Genomic DNA, 15,973 nt, shown 5'->3' with positions numbered 1-15,973 from the left:
TGTTTTTTGGTCTACAGAATTCGATGTTTACGCCAGACGGCCGTTTAGATGTCACTAAGGAAAGACTGTGGTGCTCTTTAACAATTTCTGCGCAAACGGTGATTTACTGAAATTGCTCCTAAGGTTCTACCGTGACCACCATTGAACTCTCGTGACCTTTGAACAGCCATCAGAGTCGATATCGGATATGGTAAAGACCAAATGTATCGGTCTTGCTGAGCATTTCTTGCTTTTTGTATCCCGGGATTTGGCTTATCATTAAATGATTCATTTTGGTTGAATTTGTGGATGATTTGGGTTATTGTAGAGGCTACAACTTCAGTCTTCTCGTAATTGTATACTGTGAAAGGCTTCATTGGATCATGCCCAAAACTGCATGTCGCTGGTTGTCAGAAAGTCCTGGCATTTATTCAGATGTTTATTGCAGTTTGTTAACAATAAGGGCGGGAAAATTCATGACATTAGCCAAGCTTTAAATGACAAAATCGTGAAAATGGTGGGTATGTTGAAAAGCGGTGAACTCGGTTTATGTCCGTTCAAAATAACCCTTACTTCGCATTTGTTCCAAAAATCACTCAACCGTAAAATTGTCAACAATTGTCTTAAAAGTCATTTTCAACCAACTATACAAAGTTCTAATATAAATAAAATAAAAATTATAAGATTTTTTTGAAAAACAAAAGTGTTGCGTTTTCATTGGCACTCAGTATATAATGTATAAAAAGAAAAATACAAGTTCAAGGAAAACGTTAAGTTTCTTGATGATTGAATATTGAATAAAGTTATCTAGTTTGATTTATTGGCAAAAAAATGTTTTCACTTCATTTTACCCATTAAAAAATATTTATGTGTGGTCAAATATAGATTTTACGGTTTTAATTCCTTGTAAATCTGTTTGAATGACGATGTTTTTAATGACCTATATTTGTATGAGTGTTCCAATTTTTTTATTTTTATGCCCCACCTACGATAGTAGAGGGGAGTAGAGGGGCATTATGTTTTCTGGTCTGTGCGTCCGTCCGTTCGTCCGTCCGTCTGTCCCGCTTCAGGTTAAAGTTTTTGGTCAAGGTAGTTTTTGATGAAGCTGAAGTCCAATCAATTTAAAACTTAGTACACATGTTCCTTATGATATGATCTTTCTAATTTTAAAGCCAAATTAAACTTTGACCCCAATTTCACAGTCCACTGAACATAGAAAATGAAAGTGCGAGTTTCAGGTAAAAGTTTTTGGTCAAGGTAGATTTTGATGAAGCTGAAGTCCAATCAACTTGAAACTTAGTACACATGTTCCCTATGATATGATCTTTCTAATTTTAAAGCCGAATTATATTTTTTACCCATTTTTACGGTCCATTGAACATGGAAAATGATAGTACGAGTGGGGCATCTGTGTACTTTGGACACATTCTTGTTTTCCATCTGTTTGCACACTTCTTTTAGGAGGTAGAAGTGCTGACATAACATCATCAGGCAGTCAGTATGGATCTGTAATGTCTGCCAATGAACCAGGAAGTGGTGGAGGTGGCAGTTATGCTGGAGCTGGTGGCAGTCATATCACATTCAATATAGGGGAGGTAAGTCAGCAGCAAAATTACAAAGAAGGAAAATGCCATAAGTAGAGGTCCTGTGAAAAAAGCAAATCTTTCAAATATTGGTAAAGGATAGGACCAAATGTTACATGTTTATTAAAACAAAAGAAAAAATAGTGAAGTTTCTTATGGCTCTTTATTACTACTAACTCCCAAGAGTATAATGATATACAATCTTTTGTAAAATAAATAGTTGTTCACTTAAGCTCCATAAGTCATTTTAAAAATAGCATTGGTGTAAATATACATGTTTGTATACTTAAAGGAACTACGTCTAGATGGTACTATAAAGACTACTGGTTTGTCAGGAACATCTTCCCATGGTGGATCTGGTAGTGGGGGAAGTGTCAAATTGACCTTGGGAAGTCTCAAAGGTTATGGAACTATTTCAGCAAATGGTGGAACAGGCTATTCATGTAGGATCTATTCATTCAGAATTTATTTTGATTATAATTCTTGGAAACTGTGAACAATTATATCAAGGAATTTTTTGGTGTGTTTGAATTGAATAGACAAAAAAGTTCACAAATACAATCTAGTCCATAAACCATAAACCTAACTGTAAAAAAAGTCAAAACAACACCACTTTAATTTTCAGGAATAATAACAATCTCTCAATCTTCTGATATCTTCTAAACAATGATTCAGTTGTTATAAGTAGAATGTCTTAAAATAAAGTGAAATGATTGAGTGGAAAACTGATTTACTTTAAATCATTACGGGTATATTTCTTAAGTACCTAACTATATTAATGTAATGTAATTGTATTTAAAGGGATCAGGATCCTACATAATATGTCAAAAAGTAAGGAAAATCTAAAGGACACATGTAAAGGTTCATAATGAAAAATTGAAAATGGTCTTTAATTTTTAGTTCACAAAATTTTTATCAAATGGTTAAACATTCCACATGTTTTGTTTTTTTTAGCCAATGGAGCAGGATCTGGTGGCAGAATATCCATTTACTTATCAGAGTACATGTTATTTAATGGTAACCTTGTAGCCACAGGAGGAAGTGGCACATACCCTGGTGGCCCCGGTACAGTATATGTACAGTCTGATGTAGGAATAGATAGATGGAGGGAATTATGGATAGATAATCTGAATAGAGGCAGTGAAAATTCTTGTGATTATCCCACACAGATAGAAAATAAATTACTTGATAATATACATCTTTACAATAGGGCTTGTGCTGTCCCTACCCAGGTAATGAAAAACATTAAATGAATTGTGATAATTTAGTGTAAGTGAAACACATATAATGTTTGTATTTTTCTTAAAGACTATTTTAAAGATTTCTTTTAAAAGTAAAAGACTGTTTCTTGTTTCAAAATTGGAAAACATTACCATTCAAAGATATGAAACAAATAGAAATCATTGCAGTCCTAATTTGGAGATTTTTCAACAGGTAGTAGTGGATTAAATCAAAATCAAACCTCCTACTTTTATACCAGTCTAGTTTCTAAACCTTTCACTCTTTTAAATGTTTTAGCTGTAATGCAATACTCTAAATGTACATGATGCACACCAATTGTGATACTTTATTTTAACTAAAATTTGTAAAATACACATTACACATATGATTTTGTGGATGAGCACAAACATTTTAGAAAAAATGATACAAACTGCAGCATTTTCTTATGTGTTCTGGTAACATTTTGACCAGTAATCTTGTGTAGAATACTTCATAAGTGAACACGTTATAAATTTTCATGCATGGATTTATAATTAGTTTGAAAAATAAAATAAAAATTAATTGATGGCAAGAAATCTTCATTTGTTTCAGACACCTTTGTATTATGACCACATTGATGAGGCTAGTGGTCAGTTGAAGATTAACAATGGTATTACACTTTATTTTGCTATGGATCATCTGCGTGACTCTGTTGGATGTAATCTGTATACAGGAGATGGGTCAACAGTCATCCTTCCACCAACAACCTACATCGAGGGAGTAATGACTGTGAATGGAAATCTGATTGGTTTAGACCATCTGTACACCAGGAGTACATCAATCTTTACCTACACAGGATCACTAATAGGAAGCAATATTGGCACACAAATAGCTGGATTGTACCAGTTATCTACGATTACAATACTTAATCAAGGAAAAGTTCAGGTAATTGATGATGATTATGTTACTAACCAAGGACTTACTGTGATTACAGATTACTTCCATATACAACATATTAGTACCCTGGAGGTATCCCTCTCTACTTCGTTAGTCAGTCTGGTGTTTGATTTAGAGAAAGAAGGAACTGTAACTGGTAATGAACTGGGTTATAAAAAACTGGAAGGTCCTGGTGCAGGCGCTGCTTGTAATGGAGGAAGTGGGGCAGCTCATGGGGGATATGGCGGCAATGGCCACTCGTGTAGTTCAGTCTCCTGCCCTGGTAGCAAATCAACATATGATTCAAAATGTCTGCCATTGACAGCAGGAAGTGGAGGTGGAACTTGTAGTCATGGTAATGCAGGGTCTGGTGGTGCTGCTTTCAGAGTGGTATCCATTGATGCCATGTTTTTGGAAGGGGAGATAACAATGAATGGTGTAGGTGCATCAGGTGGTGGTTCTGGCAGTGGTGGTTCTGTGTGGCTAGATACTGAGGTAATAGAAGGATGGGGAGAACTATATGCTGATGGAGGTGATAGTGGAGGTTCACATTGTGGAGCAAATTGTCATTATGGATGCTGTTGTACTCATTATGGTTCTGGTGGAGGTGGAGGAAGGATAAGAACATTTACTGGTAACTATACCCACAAAGTCCTCAAGCATCAAAGATCTGTAGATGGTGGAATTGGCTCAGGTAGTTCAACAGATGGCACAGCTGGTACATTGTGTGAAACTAGTGCTAATCTCTGCAGCGGTCAAGGAACATTTACATCAGGAGCCTGTACATGTAATTCAGGATATATTGGGAATGATTGTCAATATCACTGTGACCCAGCGAAAACCTGCTCAGGTCATGGCACATGCTCAGTGTGGGGAACATGCATTTGTAACAGTAATTATGTTGGCCATCGTTGTGACAGCCAGTGTCATGAGAGTACGACATGTTCTGGTCACGGAAAGTGTACATCCACTGGTGACTGTGTTTGTGATCCTTGTTACCATGGAGGTGATTGTTCAATGTCCTGTAACGGTCAAGGTCAGTGTGTTGGTGATGAATGTCAGTGTGATGATTGCTACTTGGGAAAATTCTGTGAATCTGAATGTAATGGACATGGTAGCTGCAGTGGTAGTGTGAATGGTACATGTGTATGTACAGACAACTGGCAGGAATCTAAGTGTACAAGACCAGGTTGTCCATCAAAGTCATCACAAGAATGTTCAGGACATGGTGTATGTATGGCTGGCAGTGGGAAATGTTACTGTGAACCAGGATGGGCAGGTTAGTCAAATTATTTTAGTGTGGATTCATTATTATAGTTGAATACCAATTTTCATTGGTTTCATGGGTACAGGTGTACCAAAAAATCAAAAGTTCAACGAATTACAAGTTTTTTTATAGGTTTTGTATGCAGAGATTTGCAAAACCACGAAATCAAATATCCACGAAAATGTAAGTTTTCCTCAATCCACGAAAATAGAAACCCACAAAAAGAAATGAATCCACAGTATCTTGAAGAGGATATGAGACAGTCAGGCTGAGTGGATTTATGCCAGTGATAAAAAAAGCATACAAAACACAAGGTCAGGTGAACAGCATCAAGGTTATTGTTTATATTCTTGAGAATATAACTAGTTATAACTTTAATATTTATCACTTAAGAAAATGATAAACACTGCATCAAAGGAATCTGGTGACACAATCTATGAAGTAAATAATTTAATTTTACTTTACATTCTAAAAAAATAAGCTTTGTAACATTTAAGATTTGTAACAGTTTATCAAATATGTTCTCATGTACATTCAACCTAGGATTTGATTTAGAGCTTGCCTTATCTATTAGATATATATCTATATTTAAAGATGATAGGCTGACATATTTAATGTAAATTTAGGATTTTTGCCAAGTTTTTATTGATGCCAATATTGCTACTGGTTGGATACCACAAATAATAAAAACCTGGCAATATGATAGATATATCTGGATACAGATTTTACTGAAATGGCAATAACTAATCTCATATTTTGTCCATCCTTCAAAAATCCCAATAATAAATGCGTTCAATACTTTGTGGATTTACAGTATTTGCAAATTGGGTCATTAACATCTTAACCACACTTTTGATTTATAATAAAAAAAGGTGATTGTTTAAATTAACAGTGTAATTTTTATTTTAATTTCTTCAGATGAAGACACAGGTTGTGGTGACCCAGACTGTCCAGGTGAACCTAACTGCAATGACCGTGGATCCTGTGACCCTACATACAATCCACCTAAATGTGTCAACTGTGATGTTGGATGGGTTGGACCTGCATGTAATGACCCCTGTATCCATGGAACCCCAAATGTAAACAACACAGCTTGTGTATGTAATACCACATGTTACCATGGAGCTGGATGTGACATACAGTGTTCTGGCAATGGTGTGTGTGACAGTAAATTTGATTGTTATTGTGATCCTCTGGTTGGCTGGAGTGGAACATATTGTGAAGTTCCAGGATGTCCAAGACATCCTTCATCAGACATAGAATGCAGTGGACATGGTGATTGTAACAGTGAAGATAAGACATGCCAGTGTTTTGCTGGTTGGATGGGCGTGGCTTGCCATGTTGCTGATTGCCCAGGAGAACCAAACTGTTTTGACCGTGGTACTTGTGATGAATGGGGTTTTGATCCTCCACAATGTCAGAACTGTACAGGAGATTGGATGGGACCGGCTTGCAATGATCCCTGTGTTAATGGTACCCAGACGCCTATGAACTCTGGGAACTGTCAATGTGATCCAGGTTTTGCTGGAGTGGGATGTAACTCTGAATGTTCTGAGCATGGACTAATCAGAAGTGGGGAATGTGAATGTGATTATGTAACAGGATGGAAGGGTGATTTATGTGACATTCCTGGATGTCCTGGTTTACATAAATTGGATTGCTCAGATAGAGGTAAGATACATGGAAATTGATAAATATTCTTGATTATTTTAATCTGAACTTCTCAGAGGCAGGATACATCAAAAGACATAGATGTTTATACAGGAAGGAACCTTGATCAGATAAGTTTGGGAGGCTTTTAAAATTTGTGGAATCTTATTGATTTCTGATTTGGTACTGTAAATTCAGAAATTATGGTGATGTTTTTATAATTGTGAAAAATGTGACAGGTTTATCATTGCAATAATTTAAACTCACATTTTGAAATTCTTTATATAAATAAGACAGAAAAACGCTCAAAAAATTAAAATAACATTTTAGTCTTAAATTACAAAATCGCGAAAAATAAATGCACTCAATAATTTTTGAATTTACAGTAGTTTTGGCAAATTCTACATTCCTGGTAAAGACTAGACCAATTAATAATAATTATGAATCCAAAGCATAAATGTCTAATGTTTGTAAACAGGTTTGTAACTTGTTGGTTTTATACAATTTATATATTATTTTTTTCAAACCAGTGTTCCTTCTTCACTGTTTTATCAATACTGTCCTTCTAGAAAGATGAATTTACTATTATCTTAGGTGGATGTGAAAGTGCTACACATACATGTACCTGTAGACCAGGATGGACTGGTATAGGATGTGAATATGCTGACTGTGCTGGTACCCCTGACTGTAATGACCATGGAATGTGTGATGATACTGTAGACCCACCTGAATGCAGGTATGTATAAAAAGAATCTGATTTGTTTTTTTCCCCCTAGATTGATTAGTCTTTTATATGACATAAAAATAACATTCAATAGCAAGCTGAATTTTAAGCTAGTGAGCTTTTGAATCACATTGAGGTAGTACAAAAAGTTAAAGTTAGTCCAGATGTCTAAAATTATCTCAATTTGGTAGGTTAAATTTTCAACAACAAAATAGTTAGTACATGTAGTTGAAAATGTAGTAATGGAATTCATTCCATGAACTATATATTAACAGATGTAACTCCGATTGGTATGGTCATTCCTGTGAAGAGCCTTGTGTGAATGGTGAAGTCATTCCTATTGGTGCTAACAACTGTACATGTTATCCAGGCTGGGTGGGTATTAACTGTGACTCAGAATGCTCTGACCATGGTAAGATTGTTGATGGAGAGTGTGACTGTGATGTTAACTGGTGGGGGTCTTTCTGTGATGTGCCAGGATGTCCAGGAATAGGGGAGAGCTGTAGTAAACATGGAATTTGTAACTCAATCACTCACAATTGTGACTGCTTCCCTGGCTGGACAGGAGATGGATGTGAACTGCCTGACTGTCCAGGTGAACCTGACTGTAATGATAGAGGAAACTGTAACTCAACACTGGATCCCCCAAAATGTCTAGACTGTATCTCGGGTTGGATGGGACCAGCTTGTGCTGACTTCTGTGTAAATGGCACACAGGTACCTCATAACAGTGGACATTGTGAATGCCATTCCTGTTATAATGGACTAGGATGTAACCTGGAATGTAATGGTCATGGAAAATGTAATGGTACTCATTGTATCTGTGATATGGCATGGAGAGGATCAAAGTGTGAGATACAGGGCTGTCCAGGGGTAACAGATGATTGTACCCAACATGGCACATGCAACTCAGCTCTACAACTATGTACTTGTATACCAGGTATGTTTATGGACTAGAAACAGAGTCACATGCTGTTACACATTTAAATGACAATGAATACTGTAAATTCAGAAATTATTGCATACATTTATTATTGTGATTTTGTCATTTCAGACTTAAATGCGATTTTAATTTTTACGATTTTGAAAAAAGAACCTGTTAAATTCATATAGAATATTTCAAAATGAAAGTTTAAATTATTACGTTTACAACTCTGTCGCATTTTTCGCATTAATAAAAACCTTGCAATAATTTCTGAATTTACAGTATACATTTATTGCTATTATCTGAAGTTGATTTTAATTTTTTTAAATTGTTTCACATTTTGTCATACTGGGATACCAGGAAGCAAACATACAAAAAAGGCTTTAAAAAAACTCCTATGAAGGTGTGCCTAACCTGATTTATGTGTTTGCTTTAGAACTGTTTTGCCTGGCTATCTGTTACAATTATCTATTTTGCTTTAATTGCCTACTTAACATTTTTTTTTCAGTATGTAGATTGGACTGGTATCTCTGTGGCGGTTCATGATAACATTTTCTTAATGTATGTAATGTTGCATTTCAGGTTGGACTGGAGATGCTTGTGACATCCCTGACTGTCCTGGTGGCTGTGAGGGCAATGGTTTCTGTAATGGAACAGAAAGAGACATACCAGAATGTGACTGTAAAGATGTAAGTACTCTGAATAGAACAGGTATTCAGTTTAGAATATGTCAAAGATGTCACGTAGACAAATGAGGATTTGAAATAGTTTTAAAAATGCCTTTTATCTCTTTTTCAAAGGAAAAAATATCATACAGTAAAGTCTTTATTGAGGAGCAAAAACAATATTTGCAATTTGTGAATTTTTAATCAACCCAAGTTTTAACTACATGACTTTTATATAAGATGTAATGTAGCTTAAACTATTTCCTTAAATTTTGATATAGAAATTTTCTACATTTAACCTTCGGATAACAATGTTTCTCTCAACACTTTATGTTTGATATAACAACATTTCTTTCTTCACTTTAACTCTAAAATAACAATAGTTCTCCATAAGTCATATTATGAAAATATAACTAAAAGTATTATAATGCATAGGGTGTTTGTGGGATAATGACTATCTTCTGTTCAAGTTAAAAAGTTTAACACATACACACATTTTGCAGGGTTGGTACAGTGAAGACTGCAGTAAACCTTGTGTCCATGGTTACGTTAACTCAGCCAATGATTTCTGTCACTGTGATTCCTGTTACACTGGAGCTTACTGTGAACTGGAATGTTCTGGACATGGAGACTGTGTCAATGAAACATGTGACTGTTTTACAACAGAACCAGGTGAATATAAAATTTTAGTCCTTTATCGGTGAAACTGGACCAACTATCACTGGTGATACCTTAAGAGACTATAGGTTTGAATTCTGGACCAACTATCAGTCTGTCAGCTCAAGTCTTCAAATTTTTAATCTGTAAAATCTTTAGTTTATTTAATATTAAAGATTTGGTTTATAGTGGTATCAGAATAAGCTACAAATGAAGTTTGGGTTTTATTCTGGATGAGAATATTTATGGAAGTTTTGACCCTTGAACATAAATTATTTCAAAATATCTGTGTTGTGCATTTTTTTCTACAATGCTTGAATCAACGAAACAGACTAACAATGAAACCAATCATTAACAAAAAAATACAAGTGAGGAAACAGTTTTTGTTGGAACAGACTGTTGAATAGTTTTGTTTTGTATTTTCATTATGTCAATAATTTTCGTGTAGTATATTTGAGGCAATACGGAGTGAAATGTGAAAATATTTCAATGAGCTTTATTTATTTCTTGAAAGGAAAGTCTAAATTAATAGAATGAATATATTTTAACTCTTTCAAATAAATATATTGTGATTTGATAAAAGAAGGAAAAATATCTTGAAACGGTCTTTTCTATTTTTAAGGGTAGAATTGAATTAGATCCTTTATAACAAATTATTGTTTGTTGTCAGGAAATAGTTGGGTTGGAGACAAGTGTCAGGAATCAGGATGTCCTGGAGAAGATGGGGCTTGTAATGCACATGGTAGCTGTAACAGTGCTCTTGGCATGTGTACATGTGAACCTGGATGGAAGGGAGACGACTGTGCTATACCTAGCTGTCCGGGGACACCTGAATGTAGTGGTAAGGCTACTTTTCACATAAAAATAGTTTCTCTATCTCTAGCTTTAAAACTCCTTGGAATTAAGAGATTAAGCATAACAATTTAAAGATTATTTATCACTACTATAAGATGTGTCTTGTATACAGAAGAAAAACTTATATGGTAAGTCATGGTCTATAACAGTTCAACTTTGCCAATCCTGTGCATATATGTTAGACTCAGATCGACGTCCGACCTCTAATCGACGTCCAAATCTGACGTCACATTCTCAAATCGACGTCCAATATTTTTATTCTCTAATCGGACGTAATGTATTGCCCAAAACAACGTCCGATTGATGTTGATTGTGGTCGTCTTTAATCCATGTTCAATATCAATAAATAATAAATTAATGGACTTGATTTACATTTATACATATACATGTTTTTGTAGGGTTCTTATGACAATTAAATTTTCAAACATTATACATACTTTTCATATACATTTCTTCAACCAGAAAACATGCATATTAATGTTTATCTTGATAAAAAGTTAATCAATTGATCCACATAATAGTGTGTCATTCCTATTCATAATAATAAATAACATGCATGTAAATGTATGGCAATTAGTAAGCAACCAAACGACAAAGAAAACCAAACGAAATCTAGGAGCTTTATTCAGTCTTCAACAATAGACAAAATAAAGAAGCATGTTACCAATTGTTTTGAGAATATTATAATTCGGACTCTGTATGGTTTTTTTCCAACAAATTTCTTGAGTTTTATACCTGAGTGAAACGTAAACGCAAGAAATTGGCATTATGTTTTATGTTGTGCTGTTACACCACTGTTTTAGGTTAAATGCGGTGCTCACTCACATGTTTAACCCTGACATATTCTGTATGGACCTGCAGTGCATTGGTTTTCGATGGTTTATGTGTGTCATATTTGTTTTTCGGGATTTCTGAACAGATATATCATGTTAAGGAGGGGTATTTGCAAAAAATACCAGTCGAGCGAATGGTAAATTTCCCGAGCCGCAAGGCGAAGGAAATTCATTCTCAAGACTTTTTTTTTTACCCCTCCTTAACATGATATATCTGTTTAATTACACCGAATGTTAACATATTGATGATCGTGACGTTACAAGCGTCCAGTCGGATAGAGTATTTTTTGGCAAATACCACGGCAGAGAGGGTAAAACTGGCATATATCGTTTTCCATATACCTCGGCGCCGTTAAAAAATGAGCGATATTTATAAGATAAAAGTAAATTGGTGAAAAATACACTGGCTATCAACCAATCAAAATCCAGCAAAATCGATTAGATAGGCATAAAATTGGCCATTGATTTGGAAGGATATTTTATTGTGACGTCAGATTTGGAGGTCGATTTGAGGAACGGACGTCGATTAGAGACCGGACATGGATCTGAGTCTTACATATATACAATATTTTTTTTCAATCTCTAACTTTAAAAGTCTATAATTTTTGTATTTTTATCAGGTCCTGACCATGGTAATTGTACTGATGGTGGAAAATGCCAATGTAATGATGATTGGTCTGGAGAGTACTGCCAGATAGCATGTCTCAATGGCACGAATGTGGACAATGAATGTGTCTGTGACAAACCATGTATAACAGGGATCAGCTGTCACCTTGAGTGCTCAAGTCATGGGTCATGTGACACTGATGGAAACTGTGAATGTAATTATTATGGATTGTATGAAGGAGTAAGATGTGATGAACCTAGTTGTCCAGGTTGGCCAGAGAGATGTGAAGGTCATGGTACCTGTAACCTTGCTACAGGAGGTTGTGAGTGTGATCAATACTGGAGTGGTCAAGCATGTGAAGTACCTGATTGTCCAGGGAATCCTGACTGTAATGGAATCAATGCAACTTGTGGTGTTCCACCAGAAGGAGGAAATCCAAGATGTTTAGACTGCCAGTATCCGTTTATAGGAGACTCTTGTGAACATAAATGTGTCCATGGAACTCCCATGAGATCATTTGATGCTGTTTGGACCTGCCAATGTGACTTCTGTTACAGTGGTGTGGAATGTAATCAGCTTTGCTCTGGTCAGGGTATCTGTCACAACACCACATGTGACTGTGGATTTAATGGTTACCGTGGTGACTGGTGTGAGACAAGAGGATGTCCGGGATATAACGAGGATTGTTCTGGACATGGAGATTGCAATGCTGCCACTGGTAAATGTATTTGTGAAGAGGGGTGGAAAGGTATAGGATGTCATGTACCATCATGTCCCCAGGCCTGTAATGGACAGGGAAGTTGTGTTGTTGTCGATGATAAACCTTCATGTAGCTGTAATGGGTCTTACTTTGGTTACGCTTGTCAGTATAATTGTGAACATGGAACTGTGAAGAACCAGACTTGTGTCTGTGACAGCTGTTACAATGATTACACATGTCAATTAGAATGTTCTGGAACTGGTAACTGTACTGATGGAACATGTGATTGTGGATTTAATGGTGGACGTGGAGATTATTGTGAAAAACCAGGGTGTCCTGGCTTTGGAAAGGACTGTAGCGGGAATGGAGAGTGCAATGTTGCTGTAGGAAAGTGTATTTGTTATGATGGATGGAAGGGTGATGGTTGTGAAGAATCAGACTGCCTTGACAACTGTAACTACAAAGGTTACTGTAATGTGTCCTTGGCAAGACCTAGGTGTACCAGTTGTGATGAAGGTTGGATGGGAGAGTCATGTAATACTGTATGTAATGGCATCCAGGAACCAATGGACAGTGGGAACTGTGTCTGTGACAGTAAATGTGCCTCAGGTGATTCATGTGATATCATCTGTAATGGCTTTGGTACATGTGATAATGAGACATGTATTTGTCAGAGTGGTTACTGGGGTGATACATGTAATGCCCATCTCTGTGTGGGAGTAGGAGAACCCTGTAGTGGAAATGGTGACTGTAACACGGTCACACACCAATGCTTCTGTAGTCCTGGTTGGTATGGTGATGATTGTAGTATCCCAGATTGCCCTGGTGACCCAGATTGTAACGATCGTGGTAACTGCAGTGCAGCAACAGCTTATCCAACTTGTATTTGTGATGCTGATTGGACAGGATACTCATGTGACCTGCCATGTGTCTATGGAACTCCACAGTCAGACTTTACCTGTGTATGTGATTCTTGTTATTCTGGAACTGGATGTGACCAGCTGTGTGGAGGACATGGATCATGTGACAACAATACCTGCACATGTGATGAAGCTTGGTGGGGTAGGTATTTCATTTAAACATATACCCAAGTAGTCTCCAACAGTGGCAGCCGAATTTTACTGAGTAACTGGTAAAGGCTTGTTTAAAGTATCATATAGATTTTTGAGGCGAAAACTTGGAATTTATGAAAACATGTTTTGATGAGTCATATCAATGTACCTGAATGCATACTGCATGGAACAATTACATGTGTACTTTCCAAAATTATTATTCTTTTCCATACAGAATTTTGTCACTCTCAAATTTTACTCTATATTACAATATTATATTTTCAGTTGTTCATTTTGTTAAGTTAGTGGTAGTAAGCTATTTATAACTTACCTTTTCTAAAATATTCTATAAATAAGCAACAACAAAAAATGGAGCAATCAAAGCTGAAAAGTATAAAGGTGAATTATGTAAAACTTTGAACATATATTTTGTAGGTGATGATTGTAGCACACGAGGATGTCCTGGTGACCCTGAACAACCAGAGAAGGGATCCTGTACAGGACAAGGAACCTGTATCTTAGCTGATCAGAAATGTGACTGTAATTATGGATGGCAAGGTGAAGGATGTGAATTACCGGACTGTCCTGGAGACCCTGATTGTAGTAGAAGAGGTAGTAACTAGTCTCCAAGTTGAAGTCTGTGTATACAAAAAATTTCACAAAGAAAATAACTTATTAATATTGGGGCAAATTTTTTTTTGAAAAAGTACTGATTGTACCATCATACAATATCAATATTATGTCATTACAACTGTGTCTAAATTAAATCATATTATGTACACTATCTATATATATTGAACCATTTCTAAACCAATCCATGGTAAAAACAAAAATGGGTTTATAATATCTAAAAAAATTAACCTATCTGATTCAAACAAATTATGAGTCCATAAGTTCAGTTATGTCAATTTGTATATATTTTTGCTTCCATTGCCTGAAATATGAAAAACCTAATTTTGATTGTCTATTCACTAGCATAAGAAGGCAAAGGAAAAACTAAAGAATTTGCTGATATTTTAATAAAAGTCTCTGTAGTTCAATTTCTATTGGATATTTCTTAATTTTTTTAATTTTAGGTGACTGTATTTTACTGAATGATAGCCCAACCTGTGTAAACTGTACATTGTCAATGGGACCAGCCTGTCAGTATGATTGTATACATGGTATAGAATATCCACCATTTACCTCCAACTGTCAGTGTGACCCATGTTACTCTGGTTCTAACTGTGACACTCTGTGTTCTAATGTTGGACAGTGTATGAACGACACATGCTTGTGTGAGGAGGGGTACAAGGGAGATCACTGTGAACAGCTGGATTGTCCAGGTTGGTGTTGTATTCTAGGATGTTAGTCACTTTAAAATTGGAAAAGGAAAACTTTATTTTATAGATTTTTTTAGGTTATGAATAAAAGTTTGAAAGGCTTGAATATGTTAAATGATGGAGTTTCATTAGGGTCCCGCCAAAGGCGGTCCCCTATAGTGATCAGTCTGTCCGTCCGTCCGTCCGTCCGTCCGTCCGTCCGTCTGTCCGTCCGTCCGTCCGTCTGTCCGTCCGTCCGTAACACTTTGTGTCCGCTCCATATCTAGAGAACCATTATGATTTCATACTTTATACTTTACATGTTTATTAACCACCACCAGAGGGCGTGTCATGATGTATGTACAACTTCCTAGGTCAAAGGTCAAGGTAAAAAAACTTTGGTTTCAGTTGACAACCCTGTGTCCTGTGGTGAAGATCGTGTCCGCTCTATATCTTGAGAACCGTTATGATTTCAAAGTTTATACTTGACATGTATATGAACCAACACCAGAGGGTGTGTCATAATTTATGAACGACTGCCTAGGGCATAGTTCAAGGTCAAAAACTTTGGTTTCAGTTAACAACCCCATGTCCTATGGTAAAGATTGTGTCCGCTCTATATCTTGAGAACCGTTATCATTTCAAAGTTTATACTTGACATGTATATAAACCAACACCAAAGGGTGTGTCATAATTTATGTGCAACTTCCTAGGTCAAAGGTCAAGGTCAAAAACTTTGGTTTCAGTTGACAACCCCATGTCCTATGGTAAAGATCGTGTCCGCTCTATATCTTGAGAACCTTTATCATTTCAAAGTTTATACTTGACATGTTTATAAACCAACACCAAAGGGTGTGTCATAATTTATTTACAACTTCATAGATCAAAGGTCAAGGTCAAAAACTTTGATTTCAGTTGACAAACCCATGTCCTATGGTAAAGATACAATTTTTTAATGCACATTATTCACAGCGGGGCCCACAGAGATGGCTCCCATCTCAATGATATCTAGTTCTGTCAAGTTTGTTTTTAACAATTA

General features: G+C 36.0%; 1 protein-coding gene across 1 annotated transcript in view; it reads left to right on the top strand.

Annotated features, from left to right (window-relative positions):
• The window catches only part of LOC143045966 (uncharacterized), a 52,382-nt gene that overhangs the window by 9,420 nt on the left and 26,989 nt on the right, over positions 1 to 15,973 (top strand). The window contains exons 4-16 of the mRNA XM_076218853.1: positions 1,441 to 1,574; positions 1,855 to 2,005; positions 2,517 to 2,794; positions 3,375 to 4,977; positions 5,884 to 6,636; positions 7,210 to 7,351; positions 7,615 to 8,279; positions 8,847 to 8,953; positions 9,433 to 9,601; positions 10,257 to 10,427; positions 11,895 to 13,643; positions 14,069 to 14,245; positions 14,710 to 14,958. Coding sequence (XP_076074968.1) covers positions 1,441 to 1,574; positions 1,855 to 2,005; positions 2,517 to 2,794; positions 3,375 to 4,977; positions 5,884 to 6,636; positions 7,210 to 7,351; positions 7,615 to 8,279; positions 8,847 to 8,953; positions 9,433 to 9,601; positions 10,257 to 10,427; positions 11,895 to 13,643; positions 14,069 to 14,245; positions 14,710 to 14,958 — 6,348 coding nt within the window. The remainder of the gene's footprint in view (positions 1 to 1,440; positions 1,575 to 1,854; positions 2,006 to 2,516; positions 2,795 to 3,374; positions 4,978 to 5,883; positions 6,637 to 7,209; positions 7,352 to 7,614; positions 8,280 to 8,846; positions 8,954 to 9,432; positions 9,602 to 10,256; positions 10,428 to 11,894; positions 13,644 to 14,068; positions 14,246 to 14,709; positions 14,959 to 15,973) is intronic.

This window comes from Mytilus galloprovincialis, chromosome 1, assembly GCF_965363235.1.
Source record: "Mytilus galloprovincialis chromosome 1, xbMytGall1.hap1.1, whole genome shotgun sequence".
NCBI classification, from domain to species: Eukaryota; Metazoa; Mollusca; class Bivalvia; order Mytilida; family Mytilidae; genus Mytilus; species Mytilus galloprovincialis.
This window is presented reverse-complemented; position numbering and strand designations above follow the sequence as displayed.